Genomic DNA, 22413 nt, shown 5'->3' on the forward strand with positions numbered 1-22413 from the left:
TCGTTTGCGTGACTTAGAGGTGGGGAAAATCGGAACGACGATCCCACGGAGCAATTAATTCTCAACCAGGACCTCGGCATCTAACTCACGAACAAGCTTTGGGGCAGAGAACAAGCCTTAGCTCCCCGGTATTCCTTAATCGGCCTTTACTTTATAAGGCAACTAGTCTAGCTTCCATTTATTTTATATTGGGTCGTCCGGTTCTCGAATCATCGCAACATTCTTTCGCGATTTCGTTCCGGGCGTGCTTCGGCCTACTTCCCCTATGGGCCACCTCGCTTCTCTTGCTTGACCTCTCTAATTTCGCAGTCACACGTGGTTGAAAGTACCACCCATCCATGGATCGCAACGGCCGAAGAGAACCGGGTAGGCTGGCGTGCTTCTCGCATCTGTTCCTGGTACATGTGCATCTCGTGACAAGGTACGTAGCTTCGTCACTCACACAACCGAGGCGTACGCGCAACAACCTGTCCTGATTAGGCTTCGCTGGACACGACGCAGCAACCTTACGCTCGATAGCCAGTTCATGACAGCCTTCACCATGTCGGAACAGCCCAAATGCTTCCGTTAGCGGCCTCTTCTCCTGTGGCGAGCCATGCTGCTTGCGGCTTTCGAGCCTGAACGCCAGTCCGATGATATTACCCTGGGCTCGTTCAAGCTATCTAACTTCCTTCGTCGGGCTTTCGACAGTTTAAAAGGGGACACGTCTGGCTACCCGAGCATCCGTCAGCATCCACAGCTCTCGTTTATTCTTCAAGTTTCTGGATTCCCTTGAAACCTAGGGCACATCAGAACCATGAAAGGTTCCAAAATCTTCGTGGCTGCCTCCTTGGCTCCTGCCATCAGGGCGCAAGCCGGCCTTTACGAGCAGTGTGAGCCGTTGCCATTCCCATCCCCAATCATCGGCGACTAACTCACCTCTTACAAGGCGGCGGAATTGGATTCACCGGAAGCACGACCTGCGTTGCAGGATCCTATTGCTCAAAAATCAATGATTGTATGTTATCGCTCTCGATACCAATGCTCAAGTTAGATTGACTGAATTGTCGTTAGACTACTCTCAATGCCTTCCAGGCACTGGAGCCGACTCCACTGCGACAGCGCCCACTGCTGCAACGACCTTGGCAACAGTCACCACCGCTGGCTCTCCAAGTACAGTTACTAGTGCGCCAACTGATTCCACGAATCCGCTCGCGGGCAAAAGCTTCTATGCAAACCCTTACTACGCCTCGGAGGTTATAAGCCTGGCCGCTCCGTCGCTGTCCGCTGCCGGCTCCGCTGCTTTAGCGGCTAAGGCTACTGATGTCGCAAAGGTCGGCACTTTCTACTGGCTGTAAGTAATCACACAATCCATCATCACTTCTGGTCCCTCGCTAACTTTCTATCTAGTGATGTCAAGGCCAAAGTGCCCACCATCGCCGCCTTTGCCGAAGATGTCCAGAAGCAGAACGCTGCGGGCGCGAACTTAGTCCTTCCTCTCGTCGTTTACGACCTGCCCGAGCGTGACTGCGCGGCGCTGGCCTCTAACGGAGAGCTCTCGCTTGCTAACAACGGAACCGCACTCTACCAGGAGTATATCAACGACATTGCTGCACAGATCAACGCCTTTCCCGAAGTCACATTCGTGCTCGTCATTGGTAGGTCCCGATTCCCATTGAAGCAAAGCGGCGCTTACCAGATGTAGAACCCGACAGTTTGGCCAATCTAGTCACGAATCTGAACGTCCAAAAGTGCTCAAATGCCGAGACTACATACAAGACTCTCACCACTTATGCAATGAAGACACTTAACCTGAAGAACGTCATCATGTACCTAGATGCCGGCCACGCCGGCTGGCTCGGATGGACCGCGAACATCACGCCTGCTGCCCAGCTCTTCGCCACGCTATTCAAGGACGCTGGATCCCCCGCGGCCGTCCGTGGCCTGGCTACCAACGTCGCCAACTACAATGCCTGGACCATTGCGACCTGCCCGTCGTACACGCAAGGCAACACTATTTGCGACGAGAAGCGATACGTGAATGCCATCGCTCCGCTGCTCACGCAAAATGGCTTCCCTGCGCACTTCATCACCGACACGGGTAAGTTCTCTATCCTCGCTCAACATCGTTCCCCAACGCACAAGCTAACGTATTGCCAGGTCGTAACGGCGTCCAGCCAACCCAGCAACAGGCATGGGGCGACTGGTGCAATGTTATCGGCACCGGGTTCGGCATTCGACCCAGCACTTCCACCGACGACCCTCTTCTCGATGCCTTCGTTTGGATCAAGCCTGGCGGTGAATGCGACGGGACATCAAACACTACTTCGCCACGGTATGATGCGCACTGCGGTTATGCGGATGCCTTGAAGCCGGCGCCTGAAGCGGGGACGTGGTTCCAGGCGTACTTTGCGCAGCTGTTGTCTAATGCGAACCCAGCCTTCTAAAATAAGAGTGTTGGTTAAGGCTTCGATTAGCATAGATTGTTTAAGCTGGTACTCTTATAAAGTAAAGCTATGCTTTTGTTTCTTATCATGCATACTCTTAAAATAGTTACACACCTCACACTTTGGAGTAGGCAGGAGCCTCCATTGTGGCTTCATCGGATGACTCTTCGTCCCCTAGCAGGGAACGCTTTGGGTGCATACTCTTCTTTCAGCCGCCTGCTTTCAGGCCCGTAGTTGGACACTGAGTCAGTGATGTCGGCATCTTCGAGCTCGCGCTTGTTCAAATCCGCGGCGGAAAAGGTTGCAGGGTTGGGCTCTTGCGCAGCAGTTGGGAAATTAGTGCTGCGACAAATCATCGGTCGACGGAACTTGTTGTATGTGCCACTGCTCTTCGTGACAGCCATGTTTACGCCGGGGCGGGACGTCTTGTTGCAGTTGTGTCGACTTTCGTGGGTCGCGTTGTTAAATGTCAAGTGTGCCTGATGGGCCAAGTCTGCTTTTCAGGGGGCGGTGAGCGCACATCTAAAATCTCACGCCTATGATTGATCCCCTTCAACCAATCACTCTACAACGGGTCTAGCGCAGCATTCCGCTTTGCTAATATGTGATGCGGCGCAGCTACACATACGTAAGGCATGTATCAACGTCTCGACCCCTTCTGCGTTTAGTTTCAATTCATATTCCTCTATTAGCTCATCCCTCTCGTAACGTTCATTAAGTCTTCTTTCAACATGGATGATGCCTCATCCTCCTCAGCGGATACAACAACCCCAGCTTCCTGGCCACGATCTTTCAGACTCCACATCCCGACCAATGCGACTCCATACAACCCAGCACAGTTCAGCCAGACACTCTTTCGCGGCCCAGGTAACCGACAAGTAAGACTCCTCTACAGCGACAACTTCGTCACATCCGAAGCCATAGCCCGGCTATTTCTAAAAGAGACCATCGTCGGCTTCGATATGGAATGGATCTATCCGACACCTCCATGGCCTACGCTGCAGCAGCGCGTCTCACTCATCCAAGTTGCGAGCGAGGATAAAGTCGCTCTTTTTCACATCGGTCGACATGCTGGAAACACGCCAACGCAGCTCATCGCACCTTCGTTGCGCGAATTGATCGAAAGCCCAGATATCCGGATGACGGGTCAATCCATCATGGTCGATTGCGCGCGATTAAAACAGTATTTCGGGTTGCAACCAAGAACGGTGTCCGAGCTCAGCTACCTCCACATCCTCGTCACAGACCATCCTGACAGCAACATGACCATGAGATATGTTCGCGGCGGCTTGCAGTTTCTCGTTCAAGATTACTTTCCGGGCCTGACTTTGGTCAAAGATAACACCACGCACGGAAATTGGACCTCACCGCTAACCGAGAGGCAGCTGGACTATGCAGCTGCCGATGCATATGCCAGCTTGATGGTTTGGCACATTATGAACGCCACGAGGCTGAATATGCAGCCGCGCCCTCCGCTTCCGAGAAACATCGACGAATACCTCGAAATGGTTGGACGTGGTTGGCCTCCTGAGTACTTCATTGAGCTCGAGCCACTTGTACCGGGCGCGATCAATATGACGGCCCGCGATTTCTTCCTGATACATGAAAGTTTGGGAGAAGATGAAACTCTTGCAATAGATCTCGACAGCACGGCAGAGCAGCTGTACCAAAGTCTTGCTCAGGCGCGCGAAGCCGCTGCCCGCAGAATGGGCGTTCCACCGCGCTATGTCGCGGCCGATTCGGCACTGCGTGTCATGGCGAAGATGCGGCCTCAAACTGAGAGAGAATGCAGACAACTACCGAGCTTGGGAATCAGAAAGCATGGTATCTTTGCGGGGATCTGGGTTGATGCTATTCTCCGGTTTATGGAGGATGAGGTACGTTCATCGCACTACTTGACGAGCGCTCTTCTGATTATGACTAGGCGCGAGGTGTCGAGAAGGATGAGGACCAGCCCCAAGATGGGGCGAGGAACGAAAATGAGCACGATACTGAGCAAAGATTGGACTGAACCGCCGGATAATGTAGTGCCTACTGCGAGCGATCAACCGGATACACAAGCGGAAGCTTCGAATGCGGGTGAAATGAACAAGCTATCACCATCCGCAGAATGCAAGCAGCAGAACGAGTTTACCACTGCTTCGTCTGCCGCAACAGCGCCCACTACCAGCAATCAATCGATCGCACAAGTGGAAGCGTGCAAGTCCAGTGACATTAGCAAGTGCCCGTCACCCGAGGCATTCCAACCCAATGAACTTGTCGAGCCTTTTTCCGCTGCACGAGCAACCGCCGTCCCTGGTTTTTAATGGTACCTCGTAGACTACAGGCCGCGTTGTATTACGGTACCTGCAGTATGATGGAACGGCAAGTCGACCTAGTCTAGTTGGCGCGCTATTAAGAATGGTTAGTTGGATCTCTGACGGCACATCTCAAAGGAACGACTTACACGTTGCTTCGACTCGTCCTGTTGGACATGCGAATGTGTGACATGCTGATTGTTTCCGTCGTAACCGACTACCGAGTAGTGAGAGTTTGGGTCACTGGAACTGGTGTGCGTCATGTTGCTGTCTGGTATTAGCAACTGGCCGTCCACAAACACTTGGATTGACCAAGTACCTAATTGAGATTTGAGTGATTATGTTTAGGTCCTCATTCTTGAAGAGTTTGTCATTGTCGATTGCTCGTTGAATCTTCGCGACAGCCTCCTGTTTTTAAGCCTGTTTCAATGGCCCCAGAGACACGCATCCAATTGGGCCCTGACGTCGCAAGGACAACATTGATCGTCCTGCCGACCTTGGTTGTGACGGTACCGATTTTAGACATGTTTGCTGGGAGGAAATCGACTGTTGAGTGATCAAAATGGAGGTGGTTTGGTAAGTTTGAGGTTCTTTGAAGTACTGATTCTGAAAGCTGATTAGCAGGTCTGTCTCGGGAGAGAAAGGAGATATATATATCTGAGTTTCCTCGCGCTGTGAAACGCGTAGTCTGATACCCTCTTTCCTACCCAGACATTTAACTGTTCAATCAGATTGAGGTGAGCATCCTGCTTTCCACCCTTGTATCCGTGCCATAGCGATTACACATTCTAACGGTTTCACTGAACCGCCTGGTGGGATACACGAGTGGGAGGCCGTCTAGCGTGGAAAGGTTGCTGTCTTGCAGTATGCGGATATTGCTGCGCCGCAGCTGTGCCGTGGCGCTTATACATTCTAACGGTTTCAGTGAACGACCCGTCAAGATACACGAGTGGTAGGCACTCTAGCGTGGGAATATTGCCATGCCACAGCACGTGAATGTTGTCAAACCTTTTGCTGCCCCGCAGGCGGGCCATATCGCTTGTAAGGGGTTCCGGTGCCTCCCACACAGTACTGGTGCGTGAAGCCTGACGTGCCTATTCCTAACATGTCAATTCTGGCACCATTAGGATCCAGTTGTTGCTGGCATAACATTGTGTAGGAATGAATTAGAGTACAAGACCGCTCAATTCAACTTCGGACGACAAACTTAGTAGTCCTATTTAAGAGATCCACGTGGTTTGTGCCAAGGAACACGAGTCACGCGACGAGTCCGTGCGCACTGTCACCCTTAAGCTTCATAAGCGCGACCAGATCCATCTCTCTCCACTGTAGACATCACTTACCTGACAAGCACTCTACCTCGCGATGGCGCTACGTATCGGACAAACGCTTCGTGGAGCTAGGTGGAATTATCTCCTTGTTGAGACTCTCGGCAACCACACCGCAAGTTCCAATGTCTTCAAGGCCGAGATAGTACCGCGAGCTGAATCTCAACTTCCAAGAAAATGGTTAGTCTACTAGATGGCGCGCATCTCGTCCCACTCGCTGATTGCATTCCCAGGGCTGTTATCAAGACGAGCTCCGAGAAGGAAATTTTGGGTATGCTGAAGCATGAGCACGATTGTTACATGAATCCTGCCATTCACTCGTCTTGGCATTTCCGAGCCATGTACGACGCCATCAATGTCCATAGCAGCTCGGCGAATGAGAGTCCGTATTGCCTGGCCTTTGAGTGGATGGATTGTACTCTAAAGGACGTGTCTTCCGAGCCTCACAGACGAAATTCTGTGTTGTTCAAGAGCATTTCTAAGGCAGTCTTGGGGGCGCTTGCCGATTTGAAGTCACAACAACTCGTTCATACAGGTACGCGCTGCCCTCTCGAGACGAGATGCTTCTAAGCATATTAACTAAATCAGACATTAAGAACGATAACATCCTTATCTCTGGCGTCGACGGACCATCCCCAGTGGTGAAGCTTGGAGACTTGGGACTAAGTATTTGTCTTGCCCAGATCATAAGTAATCAACTATGCTGACGCCACATAGTGCGGTCGGAGGGCTTCAATGAGTACTCCGTCCAGCCACTTGCAATGCGCGCTCCCGAGGTCTGGTTAGGAATAGGCTGCTTTCATTGCTCCGACGTGTGGGCTTTTGCTGTCACGGTGAGCGACTCTGCTGGGTCTTGCTCGTGTTCAGACTAACAAAGAAAGCTTTTCGACTGGATTTCCCCTCTTGTGTTCGGTGCCAATGACATGCCCCAAGGCCACTGGCCGCATCCGTGGGCAATGGCAAAGCTCTTACGACTCTTTCCTGGTTCGGTGACGATTCACCCCACCGACCCCAACTACCAAGGTTATTTCAGGATTGCTCAGCTAATTGAAAAGTCGGGATATGGTGATAGCATAGGCCCGAAGTGTTTTGAAACACTTCCATTTGAGGAGGAGCTTAGGAAGATGGATATACCGCCAGCGCTCTCGGACTTTTTTCGCTACCTGTTTGTCGTCGATTTTAGGCGAAGACCTACCGTTGTTGACGTGCTGAGCTCGCAACAATTTCAACGTCTTGGCTAAAATCTGCCACCTCCTAGTCTGGTCCGTCAGCGCTGAAATGGCATAAACGCCAAGCAGTCCTGTTTTGGCTGCCATAGAATCGTCAGTGAACGAAAAGGTTGGCTTCTTGGACATGCTGTTAGTTTCGAAATTTTGGTGTTAGGGGTTGGACCAAAATTTTTTTTTTGAAGAATGGCTTCGCTTGCCCAAAAATGGGATTATGCGCGGTGGGCTATGCGACCCAACCCGCTCGCCTTCAGTGCGTACCAAAAGGGTCGGAAAGGAAGGTGTCAAAGTAGAAGCCCTTTTACCCTCTCGCTACTCCTAATGTTAAGCTGAATCTTTTTGCATAGGTTCGACTATATCACATCATATCAGGCCACCAGCCGTATGTTGCTCTAGTAGGCCTCGGCTTACACCGTTGCTTATCGCATCTCGTATTACTATGTACCTAGGTAGTCGACATCTTCGCGAGCTGTCTCGTACGTAAGTAGAAGTGCTTCTCTATACTAGAGTATAGCTGCACCTAGCTTAGAGATATTATTTCTAGTGATTCTATGAATTTAATTATAATTGCCCTGCTTGTAAACTCGCTACGCAATAAGGGCACAAGACGGTCTCGAATAGGAATAGTGTTAGTAATCACAGGACTAAAGTGTGCGGCACAGCATCCAGTATACCCCGCACAACGCCTCTTCTGATGCCCGGCTTTAGTACTCCCCCCCTCTCGCTGCGTAATCTTTGTCGATTATCATGGACACTAGTACGGGCCCAAAGTCTATACACCTTACTGGTCCGAGAGCTCATAAGGAAACAGCACAAAACGACTCGGCGTCTACTTCAGAGCCTCCTCAAGCCGCTCCTCGCGAGACTGATTCAACGGCGCCCGGGACGGCCAGTCAACAACACTCAAGCGACCCTTTCAAAGACTCTGCATCCACTTCAGAGCTTTCTCAAGCTGCTTCTCGCGAGACTGATCCCACGACACCCCGAACGGCTCCTCAACAATACTCAAGCGACCCTTTCGCTCCCAACTATCGCTACCTCTGTCCTTGGAGTGCTGAGGAGAAGGCGGACTGGATAGCAACGTAGCTAGTCCCGCTCCGTCCAGACTTCTGGGAGGTTTACGAGTCCGCCGAACGTGCGGAGTATTGTCGACGTACCGATCAGCTTGCAGTTCTTCTTAGGCAACGCGGACTCAAGGATGCCTACAACAGTATAAAGTATCTAGATGCGCAGAGAGGGACATATATGTGTAAGACAAGGGAGGAGAGGCACAACAAAATATGTGAGCTGCTCAAAGATGAACCGGATTTGTTGGAAAGAGAAGAGGAGATAGAACGGGTTGGTAAGGAAAGATACGCCGTTTACCAGGGCGACCATGAGGTTGAGCATTTACTCGAGATTGGAGATGTGGCTGGGTATAGATGGATCAAGATGAACCCGGATATGGTGAAAGAAAGACCAGCGCAGCCATAATGAGTAGCACTAGAAGGTATGGCCAATGGCATTTGGCATCCACTCGGGGCAAAAGTCATACGTGCGTAAGTGAATCTATGATCTGGTATTCTAGGCACAATTTCCGTTGGGTGTAAAAGACGTCGTTTGCAAACAGGTTGCACACGACGTCCGCCTAACCAGTTCGACATACCCTTAGAACCCGGACAGAGAACCTGAAACCCAAGATACTCGATAATGAAAAGGCACCTAGGCAGTAGGGGTTTCAGTGTGCCCACCATTAGAGCTGCCTTCTCTTACTCCCTGATACACTCGCCAAAGACCTATCCTGTTAGTAACGTGTTCTAATTATTACAAGGAATGCGGACTTACCGTTCCCCATGGGGGTTTATCCATCCACCCTTGCCCTCGCTATCTTCCCAGATGGACATCATATCGCGCTCGCAATCCATAGCCATCACAAGATGATTGATTGATTGATTGATTGATTTCTCTCGTTTTAAATGGTTCGGATATACACTGTCCCCGCGGTCTCATGTCGTGTACCTCACACTTTTCTCACTCGGGTTGTGTCTCATGGCGTATATCGAAGTAATTACAAATATATCAGTTAGGCTTGACACGCAGTAAAAAGACTACATGCGAGAGAGCTTCTGTCAAGTGCGAGCAATATGTGGTCGATTCAAGCAGGAGACAGCAGAAACAGAATGTGGAAACCCGCGTGTGGCATCGAATCGAGACCAGCAACGAATCGGCAAACGGCCAATGATCCGCGCGCGTTGAGCGTCTGGTGGTCGACCCTATGGCGCTGCGCATGGCACGTTGATATGTTTCAGTGATGTTGTTTGCCTCTCAAATCCGGAGCTCTTCGCTCTATTCGTGGCTGTTTGGCCATGGTGCATCAACGCCGCATTAATGCTTCTTCGCCTGAACGCCGCATCCTTCTGCCTTAGTGCCGCTGTCTTCCGCCCCAACGCCGCATGAACGCTTCTTCAGCTCAACGCCGCCCTCATCCTCCGCTTCGCCTCATTACCATTCTTGTCCTTCACTCCGCCTCGATCTCGCCACGTCGGGGTCAATCCTGCTAGCCCTACGTTGCAATCCAAGGGGAAAGATAACTTTTATACAGGCCTGACCTTTTGTAATTTACCGTCCAAACCCAATGTTGGCAACCATGGCCAGAAAGTGTAGCCCTCGCCAGATGCGGTCTTGTTTTTTGGGTATCGCTTGCCTTTTTGTTATCCTTATTACAGGAGCATTTCTTCGTCATCGTCTTGACATGGCCCTCACGGACCAACTTGCTGAGTTCCATTCTCTTCCAAAGACATCAGCCTCAATTCAGGGCGCCTTTCCACCGCTGTCGGGGTCATCAAGTTTGGTGGCGCCAGAGGTTCCGACTGAAACGATGATCGACCGCCCCTCGCTAGCAGCGTACGGTTCTAACTACGGAGTCTTCCCCACCGAATGCAATTCGAAATTCTTAGGTCTCTTCAAGGAGATAGAACGCTCAGTAACGCGACAAAAAGGCCTTGGAAAGGTATCCCCTTCGGCAATCGACCTGTCTTGGAAGACGTACGGAGCAGTGCGGGCCATGATATACAACCAGAAGGTAATCCCACTAATCGCCTTCTTCGTTCACCCACCAGTCCCCGGAGCTTCCGCTAATTCCGCAGCTCTTCATCATAGAGGAAAAGCTCGACGGAAAAGGCTATCACAGCACCCGCGCCCTCGCCATTCTCCACCAACTCAATCGCGCCGTGACCACATCCCTCTTCCTGCTTCCTAATATTGAATTTTCCTTCGCCGTCGACGACATTGCAGACGTATCTCATGCGCACCACACTATCTGGGCCTTCTCCCGGCTCGCCATCGACGACGAAATCTGGCTAATGCCAGACTTTGGGTACTGGTCCTGGCCGCTTGAGTTGGTAGGAGAGTACGACCAAATACGCGCAGCAATGCGGGAAAACGAAGTGGAATGGGATAAGAAGATCTCGAAGGCGCTGTGGCGGGGAGCCTTGAAGACGAACAAACAAGTTCGCGGCGCGTTGATGAGAGCTACACGCGGGAAAGAGTGGGCGGATGTGGAGGAAGTGACCTGGAAGAACATGACGGATGTGACCGGCGGTTCAGCGGCGGCCGCATTACCAATTGCGGAACACTGCGCGTACAAGTTTCTCATTCATACCGAAGGTAAGATTTGCTTTTTGGCACTTTCACACTAAGAGCGCTTGGACTGATAAAGCCATAAAATTGCAGGACACGGCTACTCGGGCCGAGGAAAATACCTTCTCAATTGCGCTTCCATTGTGATAATGCACAAAGCCCAGTGGATTGAGCCTCACCACCACCTCCTTGTCCGCGCAGGCCCTCATCAGAATTTCGTAGAGGTAGAGCGTGACTTCTCTGACCTTGAAGAGAAAGTGGAAGAGCTATTACAGCACCCGCAGCGCGCAGAGGCTATCATGAATAATAGTATGGCAGTATTTCGAGATGGGTATCTTACACCTACGGCACAGGTGAGTGATCCGGATCGCAACTGGCAGCAGCCCCTCACCGACAGCGCAGGTGTGTTATTGGCGGCAGCTGTTTCTTGAGTGGGCCGGAGTGAGCTCCCCTCCGGACCCTTGGGAGGTAGTTGATGGGAAGAACAGTCTGCGAGGAACGCCGTTCGAAACGTTTGTGTAAGTGGGGAGCTCGTTGGCACGGCCGAAATTCCCGACTGATTTGGTCGCAGGGTCCAAGCACTCGAACAACCTCGGAGAACTTGCCCATTATGGAAGATGCTGATGCTTCAATGCTGAGCATCGCATTTCCTTCCCTAGGGAGCTAACACATGGCAAGGCATTGAGATTACGGAGGTAGTGACGGCCAAGGAGTTTCGGGTCTTTTGGCATGGTCTTTATCGGTAGTTTTAGTTTATGGTTGACAATAGCACGTCGAACTCAGACCGGGTTGAGACAGGAACCTTAATCGTACAGAAAGGGTGCAGTTTTCTCCCTACACTGCATAGTTCACACGCAGTCAGCCCTTCACAACCTAGCTATCTGCTGGAACACTCGCATTCTCGTTGAGAAACGGCGTCCGAAATCCTCCGGTCGCTTTACTCTGCTAGTTGAAGCCTTTTTTCGCTACCTGGGAGTGGCCAAAGAATTAAGGGTCACCGATAAGCTAGCGTTAAGCAAAGGCCTATCCGTGCCAGAGAAGTCTCCTCGCGTGCGCGTGCTCGCATCGAGCGTGTCTTCGCCACGATTGGTCGAGACTTACAGGCAGTGCTAATAATAATAATAAGCTCTTCGCCAAGCGGCGGTGCAAGCCGTTTGCTTCTTTGTGGGTAAAGCCATTGGGGGGCCGCTTATGGCCAATCTACCTAGGTAGTTCTGGTGTCGGTCCACGGAGAAGTGGTGTTGGAGGGCGGTTTGTTTCTTAGAATTCCGCGGTACATATTGCATGTCCATTCATATTCTTGGGGAATTGATAGTAATCAAAGCAATAGTTCCTTTTTCTCATTATATTGGCACTCGCATACGCCCAATCGAGGCAGATTTGCGTCGAGTGAGGAGGAGAACGAACTTCATGAGATTAGGAGTGATACCAGGTCCGAGCGTTGATCAGGTTGAAATTTTCCACACTACAATTCCTATTGCCTAGTCAGGCCTACTAACGAGATCCTTGGTTCATCTAGTCGTCATATCTTAGCGTCGTTGAGCTCCGTCTCTGCCTCGTCCGCCTTAACTAGCTGCGGCGGAATCGCTCTCTTCGGGAATACCGCCTCGAAAGCGCTCATGAATTTGAACATCACATCTTCCCGTCCCGCTGGCGCCTTGATCGCAAGACCGAAAGGGCGGCCGAGATGATCCAATATACCGAGAGGCATTGTGGCAATGGGGTATCCTGGCACCTGGTTTAACAATGTTTGTAGAACTTGCAAGGTTGAACGAACCTGAGGCTGTGGCCATGCTAGGGATTTTACTGTCCATCGGGACACCAACAAGGTCCAATCCTTTGTCACCGAATAGCAGATCGAAGCCTTCCTTGATCGATACCTTATGCAAGTGCGCAATAGCCGACTCATACGCTGTTGCATTCGGTACTTCCTCATATGCCTTAATCAGCCGACCCTGATTTGCATGTTCTATTACAGTTAGCATGTGCATCATTGTCGCATCTCAAGCACTCACGGTAGGGCATCTCGATATCGGCGTGCTCCTTGTTCCATTCGATCAGCTCTTTCAAACTTCGAACTTCAGAGAAGTCAAGGCCCTCGAGGTAGTCATCCACGTTTTTCTTGTACTCATGGACTAATTCGTTAGTTAGTAACAGACTGTGCAGATATTTCCGGAGTGGCTTACACAGGATGATGGACATGCCTGTTTGGTTTTCCATGAGTAGCTTCTCCACCCCGTGAAGTACTACCGGATACTGTACCTCAGCTCCGGCATCCCGAATCTTCTCAATAGCAAGCTTGTATGCGCCATTCTGTTGTGGAGATCAGTTGCTGATCCTGAAGTAGGCCAAATGCCCCTCACCAGTTGCTGCACTACGCTAGGAATTTGCGGGCACATTTGCGGCGGCAAATGCCACTGCGACTCGTCTAGAAAACCCACTTTTAGTCCCGTGAAGCTCTTGGACAGGAAGGAAAGGTAGCCATCCTCGGGTAACCTTGATCGCACCTCCATCGTGTGGAGCATCTCGGTGGCAAGAGCGAGATCGCTAACAGACTTCGCTATCGCCCCAACGGCGTCAAACCTTTTCGATAACGTCCAAACACCCCGGTGGTCTGTGCTTCCCACTGTGGGCTTTAGAGCGTACAAAGCTGCTCTTGCAGCTGGCTGGACCAGCGAACCATCGGTTTCAGTACCCAAAGATAGCGGACTGAAGCCGGCTGACACACCAACTGCTGATCCAGTGGACGAACCGAGTGGACTCTGCAAAATTCAATCTTTGGAACCTAGTATCCGTAGTTAAGCATTCTTACCGAGTGCCCCATGGACGCCTCGTCTTCTCGCAAGCCCCCAACCACATATGCAGAGTTGGTTTGTCCACCAACCCCGGAGAAGCCGTTGACGGAATTGAATCCTCTGTAAGACGTGTTATTCACAATGGCCCCATTTAAGAGTGGCAACACACTTCCAATTGCAGAATTCCTGTTAAATTCAATCTCACTCCGAAGCATCTCAGTCGAAGTGCTTACATTTAGATTGGTTTTGGCGAGGATGATGAGGCCATTCTTGATGAGTTCGTCGACGACTGCGGCATTTTTGGCAGGCTTTGAGGTCACAAGTGCAAAGCTACCAACGGTAGTTGGAATACCCAAGTCCGGATGCGTCGCGATGGCATCCTGAGCAAGTGAGGATGGGTATGCAATGCAATGGACCGCGAAGTTGTCCTTTCTTCCTTTCCTCATCTAGCACGGCTACTTGCCTGAGTAGTAGTTCGCGGGATGCAGTATTCAAGATTGTCTGCAACTTAGCTCCAGCCTTGTCTTCCTGTTCGATCTGCGCCAGCACCTGCTTCATCAGCGCGACACTCGTAAGCTTTCCATCATCCAGCATTCGTCGTAGACCCGATGCATCGAGCTCAAGAAGTGCTACTGTGCTAAGTGGTGCCATTATCGATGATGCGGCCATGCCTGGCACGGGCTGCAACGTAGACGAGGCTGCGCGAGAGAAGGGTGCGCGACAAATTTTGAGCTGGGGCAGGAATCGCATCCCAAGATCGAAAGAGACCGGCGCGAGCAGGACAGTTCCAAAGCTGAAAAGCAAGATACGAGTGGAGAACATGGCTCGCAAAGGACACGCATTGGGATGCATGTGTGATTAATGCATGCGTGGTCAGTCAGACCCCGCTCACTGGTCGAACTCACTTGACATTCGATAAGATTCGTGGCACCAATTGGGCCGACCGAAGGCTGATGCGCGCCGAACCGATTCCGTAGCCGAGCTATTCGTCGCCGCTTTGTGAGCATGGGCCCGATAGCACTGTTCCCCGACTTGTGTAGCCGCCTTATCACCCATCCACCACAGGGCTGGAGCGATGCACCCTGGTATTAGCTACTTAGGTAGGTGGTCATTACTCAGATGTTTCGTACGACTGTGCGGCTGCAATATTCGGACAACAAACATCTCATTTAGCTCACTTTGCCTTGTCCCCTGGAGCTATTGGCCCAGCCTTGCGACGTCCCCGAAGCCACCGTAAGGATGACTTCATTTGTTCTGCTGTGACAAAGAGTGCTAGTTGCGTAAATACTACAATGGGTACAGATACGGTGAACCACTGCCAAATAGACATGATGTCCGCCTTCATCTCTTTAAAATTCATTCCGAAGAAAGACGTGAATGAAAGAGGAACGAAAATGAAAGCAAGAATTGTAAGCTTCCCGATCCTTTCTTGTTGCTCCATACCCCTCCTGGATTCTGCAATGGAGACGCTGCTCATCAGTACTGATATTGTATCCTGAATCCGTCTCTCTAGTGCTTCAGCATGGCGGAGGCTGTGGTCAAGATCCCGCAACGTGGTGGTTGCAGTTTGGTTGACTTCAGTGTCGGCTTCTGCCTCCTTCGCTGGCGAAACAGTTTTTCCCTTGGGTCCTACTAACGGCGATCGGGCATTCTCCACCCCGACAATCGTTTCCTGGATCTGTTGAATATGTCGATACAAAAGTTGCCGTAAAAATTTCAGGTCAGGTAAAGTGTCAAACTCATCGGCGTTGACCTTTTCGAGAGTTCGATCCAATTTCTTCTCCATCATGTCGAGGAACTGACACTCAGAGGAGATCGCAAGAGAGAAAACCTTGTCTAATGCGTAAAGGATGTCGCGCCCCATGTCCTTCCGAAGTAGTGTCTGCCCGAATCGCCGATGAAGCAAGGTGGCCGTCTGTGGTACCTTGAACCGATGTGAAGGATCGGTGTCGATGACACCACCAGTAGTCAGGGTGTCCGGGTTGAGACCGTGCATGTGCTTGTATGAGATGACTGGGTGCAGTTGGGCCTCGGGTTGCTCTGACCAAGGCCCGGCGAAGGAATGGTCTAGATCATTTCCACAGTCTAGCCACACGAATGCTTGGGAACAGTGAGTTATTGCGCTTCATAATAGTGATTACAGCTTTCTCACCAGTCCAACCATTTCTTCGGCGATGAATATTGACCGTGATTCTCTGCTCGATGGTGAAGTGGGACTCGTCCAGGGTCGAGTAATAACGCACAAGTGCATTTCCTGCATTGAAATCGGAGCCGGCCGACAATGATCGAGAATACCCAGCCATCTTTCTCTTGTCACTTATCCGAATACTGTCAATCTCGCTCTGTCTGAAGGTTCGGCGGGCGCGATCTCGAGACCCTATCGTCGTCACGTAAAGCGTGACCATGTGGCTAAGCGAGGATGGCAATGCAGGCGAGGGAAATGTCTCGGAGGTTGTTGGGATGAGATAGTCTAAATGGCGGGCAAAGAAGTCCGGATCGACCTTGTATTTGGAGCCGACCGTGTTGAGCCACGCTGGTGTGGGATAGCCTCTTATGAAGATTAGCTGACCTCTGTCGTCTTCGATGGTTGGTACTGGAAGCGCGGCGAACTCTTCCGGGTCTGCAAACTCCCTGGGCTCTGAGAGCTTGTTATTGTCTTTTGGACACGCATTCTCGGGGGCTATCTCGTAGAGCGTCAAGAATGGCTCTCCACGTGGAACAGCACTAGACGTTGGTTCGGAGTCATCGACATCGAGCGCGAACGGTGCACTGTTTAAGAACTCGGCAAGGTATCTGTGCCTTTGACCAGCGCCGGTACGAAGTCGTGAGAAGGCAGAGACTGCATTGGCATATTCTTCGGTGTCACTGCATCCGATTAACGAGGCACAGTGTCCGATTTCTGTGCTTACGTCGGGGAACCGGGGGCCGCAGTGATGTTGACGGGGAGCTCGATGGCAATGCACGAAGTGGAATCTCACTCATGATGTCGCGGGCATAGGAAACAATGAGATGAATGGGCAAAAAGCCCTCTTCTATTTCCCGGAGCACTGCAGGACACGGAGACACGGGAAGGTCGTGAATTGTGACGAGCTTCCAGATGCCTGATTGGTTTGGGGTGACACAGCCACCCTGTCCCTCACTCGGCCTCCGGTATGACCTCTGGATACCAATCCGGATTGTGCTTCTGATCCTGGAGGGCGCAGTCTTTGGTGAAATAGAGGTGCACTGGGACGTAACGGTTCGGCTGGTGATGGACCTATTCCCGCTTCTGCAGATGCACGGTCAAGTGGAGCCCAAACATGGTGCGGTATCGATTCTTGATAAACATTTCCATGCAGCCAGGTTAGTCTTGATGCGAGGCGGCGCGGAGCAGCACTTACTGAACTTGTCCGTGGGTGAAGCCGCGCTCCGCCGCGACGCCTCGTATGACTTCGGTGACCCTCCTCCGTTCCTCGGCATACTGAAAGTCGTCGCCCCAGTTGATGAACTCGATAACTTCGCTTATGATCCGCACTTGCGTTGAGTTTTGATGTATCTGATGCGCCCAACTACCTCTATAGGTTGGTGATGTTGAAGTAACGAAGTGGAGTGTAACATGAATTAATTAAAAAGAGCTGAGAGCTCTAAGTATATACGCTAGGCTAGCGCGGTTACGTGACTAACACTAGATCCTTAACAGTAAACAATGCTCGGCATAGCTGCTTCCGCCAACAGGTAACTTAAAACGAAAAATCAATCAATTAATTAACGCTACTAATAGCCTGGCTTCTTAAGGGGTACAGGGCAAGGGCAGTAATAGAGGGGTGCGGCGCTATCTTTTAGGCTGCCATTTCCAATGTCTAGAAGGCCCGCACGCTAGCTAAAGGCAGTTGCTAGTGCGGTTAGGTACGCCTGCGCTAGCTAATATAGCCTGCCCTATGCTATCGCTTATCTGTCTACAGAGCCTACACTTCGTACCTCTTAACAACGAGCTATAGCCACGCTAACTCTGCTTCTAAGGCGCGTTTACAAGATCTTATTAACCTTAAAGGCGGAAGATGTAGAGTAATACAAGCCTGGCAGGCTACATCCTATTTTGCTTAGCAACTTCTTTAAAGACGGTTAGTACCGCATCGTTTACAAGCTAGGTTTTAGCAGCTTCTCAACAGTGTAGCTCGCACGAGATACGCTACAAGAGCGCTATGTCTCGCTTAAGATAACGCGGGCTAACTTTAATCTAGATAGTAATAAGCTAAGAATCTTACGCTACCTAGCTAGACGTAATAACAAGCATTATAGAAGCAAGTATGTTATAAGGCTCGAAGACTACTTCGTTATTAAAGGCTCTAATAGAGATTATTATTGTATAGTAACTTAGGTAGTAGGACAGCGGCTCGCTTGTCTAGCTAGAGTTAATTATAGTTATCTAGGCCTAGCCTAACTGCTAGCGTGCTAGTTGTTTTAGGTAGTAGATTATCTACATACCTGCAATATTAGTTATAAAGGTAAATTGTGTTCTAGAGTTAAATCTAAACTAACTATATCTTATATTAGTCTAGACATATACACTAGAAACATTCTACTATAACTTAACTTCTTTAACTTGTAGTTGCTAGAGCAGATCTATGCTTACCTAGAGCATTCTGTGTGTAAGACGCTTTATTAAATTAATAGAACCCCTATTAAAGAATGTGCGCCGAAATACACAGTATATTCTAGAGACCTATCTAGCCTTAAAGCGCGGATACTCCTCTTAAAAGTTTTAATTATTAATTTTAGGCAGGCGTTCTTTCTTAACAAACTACTACAGCGCACCACGACCTCTAGTTAATTCTTAGCTTCTAAGAACATTCTAGCGTTAGGGGCCTCTAGAGTAAGTAACGTCTAGGCTTTAGAGTGTAATATATTTAAGATATACGCTAGCTACACACTCTTTAAGGCGCTCTTCTTGCCTTAGCAGAATGTCTTAAGGGATATAGTTGTAATATTAGGTAAGCTTCTAGAGAGATTCTAGAGTACGTAGAAGAAGAGAAACTAATACTTTAATAATAAAGACTAGGTTCTTCTAGCTACTAAGACATCTATACCTTTCTAGTTATACTTACTCTTTAGTTAAGTCTAGAACCTAGCTTAGTTATATCTAGCAGATAGCTACGTACTAAACTATAGTACGTAAAAGAAGGTAGAATATCTATAAATAATAGAGCTTATTTAACTATATAATCTACTTAGTAAGATCTTCTATATAGAACTAGATTCTTATATTATAGTAGAGAACGTATTAGCGTATCTATTTCTAACACAAATAAACCTCTTAAAGCTTAGAAGCTAAGTAGACTCTAGAATAAATATAGCGTATATAAAGCGCTCTCTTTATATATTTATAAAAGTATAACCTTTTATAAGATATTATATATTATTTATTATAAAATTCTAGCTTAACCTATTTCTACTACGTTAATAATATATATATCTAAGCTATTCTATAGCTTATAGTATATAGTATATAAGTTATATATAACCTTACTAGTCTATATATTAGAGCTATTCTACCTACTTACTTCTCTTTACGTACTTCTACTACTTTCTATCTTTAAAAATATATAGTATACTATTAACCTCTCTCTTTTTTATAAAAGACTATAACTATTAATAGACATTATAATTATAATAGAATTTTAACTTTAAATCTAATATTCTTAGAGTATAATAAGAAGTATAAAATAGAGAAGCTCTATAAGCTATAATATAATTCTAGTAATAGTATTCTACGCATAAATACTACTAATAAAAAATATAGGCTAATTATTCTTTAAGATATTTAGCGTATTAAAGATTTATTAACGTTTAATAGAAATAGCTTCTACGTAGTAACTATACTTATTATATTATCTTTAGAGAACTTTAATAATACTAAGAAGGTCTACACTACCTACTATACTAAGTTAAAAATACTCTAGATACTAGAGAATTTAGTTAGTCTCTACTAAAGCTTTATTATATTATAATATAATTAATAGTAATATACTTTATAAGTAAAAGCTCTATATAAGTAAAAGCTCTATATAAGTAAAAGCTCTATATAAGTAAAAGCTCTATATAAGTAAAAGCTCTATATAAGTAAAAGCTCTATATAAGTAAAAGCTCTAAAAATACTAAGTTTCTACTAGAAAGCTACTATCTTATTTAGATTTCTCTAATATACTTTACTATTAAACTAGTTACTCTATTAAATAATCTAAAAATACTAAGCTTCTACTAAAAAGCTACTATTTTATTTAGATTTCTTTAACTCTAAGCTACTTAAGATAAATCTAGATAAGCTATCTAACTTATTTATATTATCTTTAACTATCTAGTACGTTTATATATTATACTCTAGCTTACTATAGTATCTATAGTATTACTAAGCTAGCTAGCTATTATATACTACTACTTTTTTATACTACTTCTTACTCTTATTCTAATCTATAGCCTTTTTTTAAGTTACTAGCTATAAGCTAGCTTTAATTATAAGAGTATTCTCTTTCTAAATCTACTTTTTTTTATATAAATTATACTTTTTTTTCTATATTAGCTACTTAAAGCTAGATAACTTTAGACTTTATAAGTACTAGTATTATAGTATAAATAAAAAATAAAAACTTAAGATATATAATAAGTTATATAATATTAAGCTATAAAGATATAAAGATATAAAGTAAATATTTACTATACTAAAATACTAAGATAGTTAAGATTATATAACTAAGTAGATAGATTAGTACTATAATAATACTTTTCTTCTAGTATACTATATATTTTAGATAGTTTATAAAATAATAAAAAATTTAAACTAACTAGTATCTATAGTTTTTTTATTTATTATAGTAGATCTAGCTTATCTAGCTTATCTAGATATAGAATTTTAGTAATATATTATTTTAACTTTTTAGATTTAATACTAGTTACTATATTATAGTATAGTTTTTCTATTTAATAAAATACTATAATTCTAGTTACTTATTATAGTAGTCTAGTATTATATTAAACTTCTACTTTTTAGTAAGTTTCTTTATTCTATTTTCTTTTTTAAAAACTCTTTTATAAAGATAATATAACTCTACTTTATTAATTATCTATTAACCTAGAAGACTTATAAAGATATACTAGAGATAAAGTAGTAAGTTATAGAATACTAAAAAAATTTATATATATAATAGAAGTTCTAGTATATATAATTAGTTATAGACTTTTTATACTTTATATAGCTTTATAAGCTTATTATTTTTTTTTATAGATTTATTTATTTTTATATTCTATATATTAATATAGATAAAATCTTTTATTAAAAATTATAGTATATTTTTACGTATTATAAAATAGATAATATAGTAATATAATATATTATACTATAAAAAGTAAAAGACTTAGTAAACTATAGAAAATATTTATATAAATACTAAGATACTAGCTACTATTATATAAGTAGTATCTAAACTTAAACTTATATTAGTACTATAATAGTATCTTTCTTCTACTTTACTATTTATCTTAAATAGTCTAACTTTAAAAAAATTCTTTTTATTTCTATTAAGGCTTAGCTAACTTTCTTATCTATATTAGTAGTTCTAGCTTTTCTAGATATATACTATAGAAAACTAGAATTACTTTATTTTAGTTTTTAAAGTCTATTACTAGTTACTAGAAAGACTTATAGTATTTTTATTTAATAAAATATTATAAGTTTCTATAGTTATTATAGCTATTAAGTAGCTTATTAAATTTTTATTACTTAGTTACTTTATTTAATCTATTCTTTTATTCTAGAACTCTTCTATATAAATAGTATAACTTTACTTTATTAATTTTATCTTATTCTAGAAGGCTTTTAATATTATATTAAAGTTATAGAAGTAAGTAATAAAATACTAAAAAGATTTTTATAAATAGTAGTAGGTTTAGTAGGTAAGTATATAAATAGACTTTTTTAACTTTATATAGTTTTACTATCTTATTATCTTTTTTCTTTATTAGATAGTTAGTTTTTATATTACGTATATTAATATAAATCTTCTAGTTTTTCTTATAGTATAGTATATTTTTCTAGTAATTATTAGTATATTACTTATACTAGTTAATAAACTACTATATAAGAGCTTTTAGTTAAATAAGTATATACTTAAAGTAGTTTATAATAGTATTAGTATAGTAGAACTACTATTTCTATATTAGAGATAAGTTTAGTAGATATAGTTATAAAAACTCTAAATCTAATTAAGAATTATAGCTATAGTTTATAAAAAATAAAAATATACTTATAGTTTTTAATACTAACTATTATTCTTAATAAAATAATACTATTCTTTTATTATTATAGCTTATCTATTAGCTAAAAAATCTCTTAGTATAAAAAATAATATTAGACTTTTAATATAGAACTTTTCTATAAAAATAAAGGTAAAAGTAAAAAAAAAATTATAAATAATATTTATAAGAAAAATTTATTATAGAATATATAGTTATATTAATTTCTTTTTAAAAATAAAGGTAGTAGTAGAAGTATAAAAGTTATACTAGTTTTAGTAAGAGTAGTACGTATAGATTTTTTTACTAAAATTAAAAAGAGTTTATATATATATACTAAGTTTTCTTTATATATATACTAAGTATTCTTTAAATAGTTCTAGAACTAGTAGAGCTAAAACTATACCTTAATTTCTAGATAAAAGTTTATATATATTAGAGTTATTTATATTAAGTTA

The 22413-nt window shown here is 45.2% G+C and overlaps 10 protein-coding genes across 10 annotated transcripts; 6 read left to right on the plus strand and 4 right to left on the minus strand.

Moving 5' to 3' along the window:
- Positions 1-568: 568 nt before the first annotated feature.
- Positions 569-2552, plus strand: BU26DRAFT_44281 (glycoside hydrolase family 6 protein). The gene is made up of 6 exons (XM_033824522.1): positions 569-872; positions 929-997; positions 1054-1333; positions 1390-1637; positions 1685-2080; positions 2140-2552. Exons 1-6 carry the CDS (start codon positions 797-799, stop codon positions 2424-2426), a joined length of 1356 nt encoding a protein of 451 aa, XP_033692466.1. The 5' UTR covers positions 569-796; the 3' UTR covers positions 2427-2552.
- A 558-nt stretch (positions 2553-3110) lies between these two features.
- BU26DRAFT_446939 (ribonuclease H-like protein) lies at positions 3111-4627 on the plus strand. The gene is made up of 2 exons (XM_033824637.1): positions 3111-4303; positions 4351-4627. Exons 1-2 carry the CDS (start codon positions 3158-3160, stop codon positions 4435-4437), a joined length of 1233 nt encoding a protein of 410 aa, XP_033692467.1. The 5' UTR covers positions 3111-3157; the 3' UTR covers positions 4438-4627.
- On the minus strand, positions 4428-5249 carry BU26DRAFT_599956 (uncharacterized protein; the record flags this gene model as incomplete). The annotated part of the gene is made up of 4 exons (XM_033835133.1): positions 4428-4817; positions 4873-4990; positions 5043-5131; positions 5220-5249. The coding sequence occupies 4 exons, from the start codon at positions 5247-5249 to the stop codon at positions 4806-4808; spliced, it is 249 nt and encodes an 82-aa protein (XP_033692468.1). The 3' UTR covers positions 4428-4805.
- An 805-nt stretch (positions 5250-6054) lies between these two features.
- On the plus strand, positions 6055-7546 carry BU26DRAFT_446941 (kinase-like protein). The gene is made up of 5 exons (XM_033824638.1): positions 6055-6231; positions 6285-6586; positions 6640-6717; positions 6769-6884; positions 6933-7546. The coding sequence occupies exons 1-5, from the start codon at positions 6089-6091 to the stop codon at positions 7290-7292; spliced, it is 999 nt and encodes a 332-aa protein (XP_033692469.1). The 5' UTR covers positions 6055-6088; the 3' UTR covers positions 7293-7546.
- A 478-nt stretch (positions 7547-8024) lies between these two features.
- BU26DRAFT_499952 (uncharacterized protein) lies at positions 8025-8363 on the plus strand (the record flags this gene model as incomplete). The annotated part of the gene is made up of 1 exon (XM_033826447.1): positions 8025-8363. The coding sequence occupies one exon, from the start codon at positions 8025-8027 to the stop codon at positions 8361-8363; it is 339 nt and encodes a 112-aa protein (XP_033692470.1).
- BU26DRAFT_514141 (uncharacterized protein) lies at positions 8179-9003 on the plus strand. Its single transcript, XM_033827773.1, has one exon. It carries the CDS (start codon positions 8523-8525, stop codon positions 8748-8750), a length of 228 nt encoding a protein of 75 aa, XP_033692471.1. The 5' UTR covers positions 8179-8522; the 3' UTR covers positions 8751-9003.
- Positions 9004-10134: 1131 nt separating this feature from the next.
- On the plus strand, positions 10135-11417 carry BU26DRAFT_414653 (uncharacterized protein; the record flags this gene model as incomplete). Its single annotated transcript, XM_033823082.1, has 4 exons — positions 10135-10338; positions 10403-10922; positions 10989-11248; positions 11298-11417. The coding sequence occupies 4 exons, from the start codon at positions 10135-10137 to the stop codon at positions 11415-11417; spliced, it is 1104 nt and encodes a 367-aa protein (XP_033692472.1).
- Positions 11418-12417: 1000 nt separating this feature from the next.
- BU26DRAFT_558847 (amidase signature enzyme) lies at positions 12418-14341 on the minus strand (the record flags this gene model as incomplete). Its single annotated transcript, XM_033832611.1, has 9 exons — positions 12418-12623; positions 12673-12864; positions 12911-13030; positions 13082-13208; positions 13259-13657; positions 13708-13810; positions 13860-13876; positions 13924-14070; positions 14150-14341. 9 exons carry the CDS (start codon positions 14339-14341, stop codon positions 12418-12420), a joined length of 1503 nt encoding a protein of 500 aa, XP_033692473.1.
- Positions 14342-14864: 523 nt separating this feature from the next.
- On the minus strand, positions 14865-16254 carry BU26DRAFT_413085 (uncharacterized protein; the record flags this gene model as incomplete). The annotated part of the gene is made up of 2 exons (XM_033823004.1): positions 14865-15730; positions 15852-16254. Coding segments are annotated over 2 exons (1269 nt in total), but the record flags the coding sequence as incomplete, so codon positions are not given.
- Positions 16255-16582: 328 nt separating this feature from the next.
- Positions 16583-17264, minus strand: BU26DRAFT_44361 (uncharacterized protein). Its single transcript, XM_033824544.1, has 2 exons — positions 17071-17264; positions 16583-17006 (listed from the first exon to the last, which is right to left on the minus strand). The coding sequence occupies exons 1-2, from the start codon at positions 17147-17149 to the stop codon at positions 16723-16725; spliced, it is 363 nt and encodes a 120-aa protein (XP_033692475.1). The 5' UTR covers positions 17150-17264; the 3' UTR covers positions 16583-16722.
- Positions 17265-22413: the final 5149 nt, after the last annotated feature.

Source organism: Trematosphaeria pertusa (assembly GCF_010094035.1).
Source record: "Trematosphaeria pertusa strain CBS 122368 unplaced genomic scaffold BU26scaffold_1, whole genome shotgun sequence".
Classification (NCBI taxonomy): Eukaryota; Fungi; Ascomycota; class Dothideomycetes; order Pleosporales; family Trematosphaeriaceae; genus Trematosphaeria; species Trematosphaeria pertusa.

Bases quoted from the DNA above. Each gene is read 5' to 3' on its own strand.
- BU26DRAFT_44361 (XM_033824544.1), bottom strand. From the start codon at position 17,149: ATGCCGAGGAACGGAGGAGGGTCACCGAAGTCATACGAGGCGTCGCGG. The intron at 17,007-17,070 runs GTAAGTGCTGCT...ATGTTTATCAAG, and splicing joins TTCACCCACGGACAAGTTCA to AATCGATACCGCACCATGTT.
- BU26DRAFT_44281 (XM_033824522.1), top strand. From the start codon at position 797: ATGAAAGGTTCCAAAATCTTCGTGGCTGCCTCCTTGGCTCCTGCCATC. The intron at 1,334-1,389 runs GTAAGTAATCAC...CTTTCTATCTAG, and splicing joins GTCGGCACTTTCTACTGGCT to TGATGTCAAGGCCAAAGTGC. The intron at 1,638-1,684 runs GTAGGTCCCGAT...TACCAGATGTAG, and splicing joins CACATTCGTGCTCGTCATTG to AACCCGACAGTTTGGCCAAT.
- BU26DRAFT_514141 (XM_033827773.1), top strand. From the start codon at position 8,523: ATGTGTAAGACAAGGGAGGAGAGGCACAACAAAATATGTGAGCTGCTC.
- BU26DRAFT_446941 (XM_033824638.1), top strand. From the start codon at position 6,089: ATGGCGCTACGTATCGGACAAACGCTTCGTGGAGCTAGGTGGAATTAT. The intron at 6,587-6,639 runs GTACGCGCTGCC...TAACTAAATCAG, and splicing joins ACAACAACTCGTTCATACAG to ACATTAAGAACGATAACATC. The intron at 6,885-6,932 runs GTGAGCGACTCT...TAACAAAGAAAG, and splicing joins TGTGGGCTTTTGCTGTCACG to CTTTTCGACTGGATTTCCCC.
- BU26DRAFT_446939 (XM_033824637.1), top strand. From the start codon at position 3,158: ATGGATGATGCCTCATCCTCCTCAGCGGATACAACAACCCCAGCTTCC. The intron at 4,304-4,350 runs GTACGTTCATCG...GATTATGACTAG, and splicing joins TCCGGTTTATGGAGGATGAG to GCGCGAGGTGTCGAGAAGGA.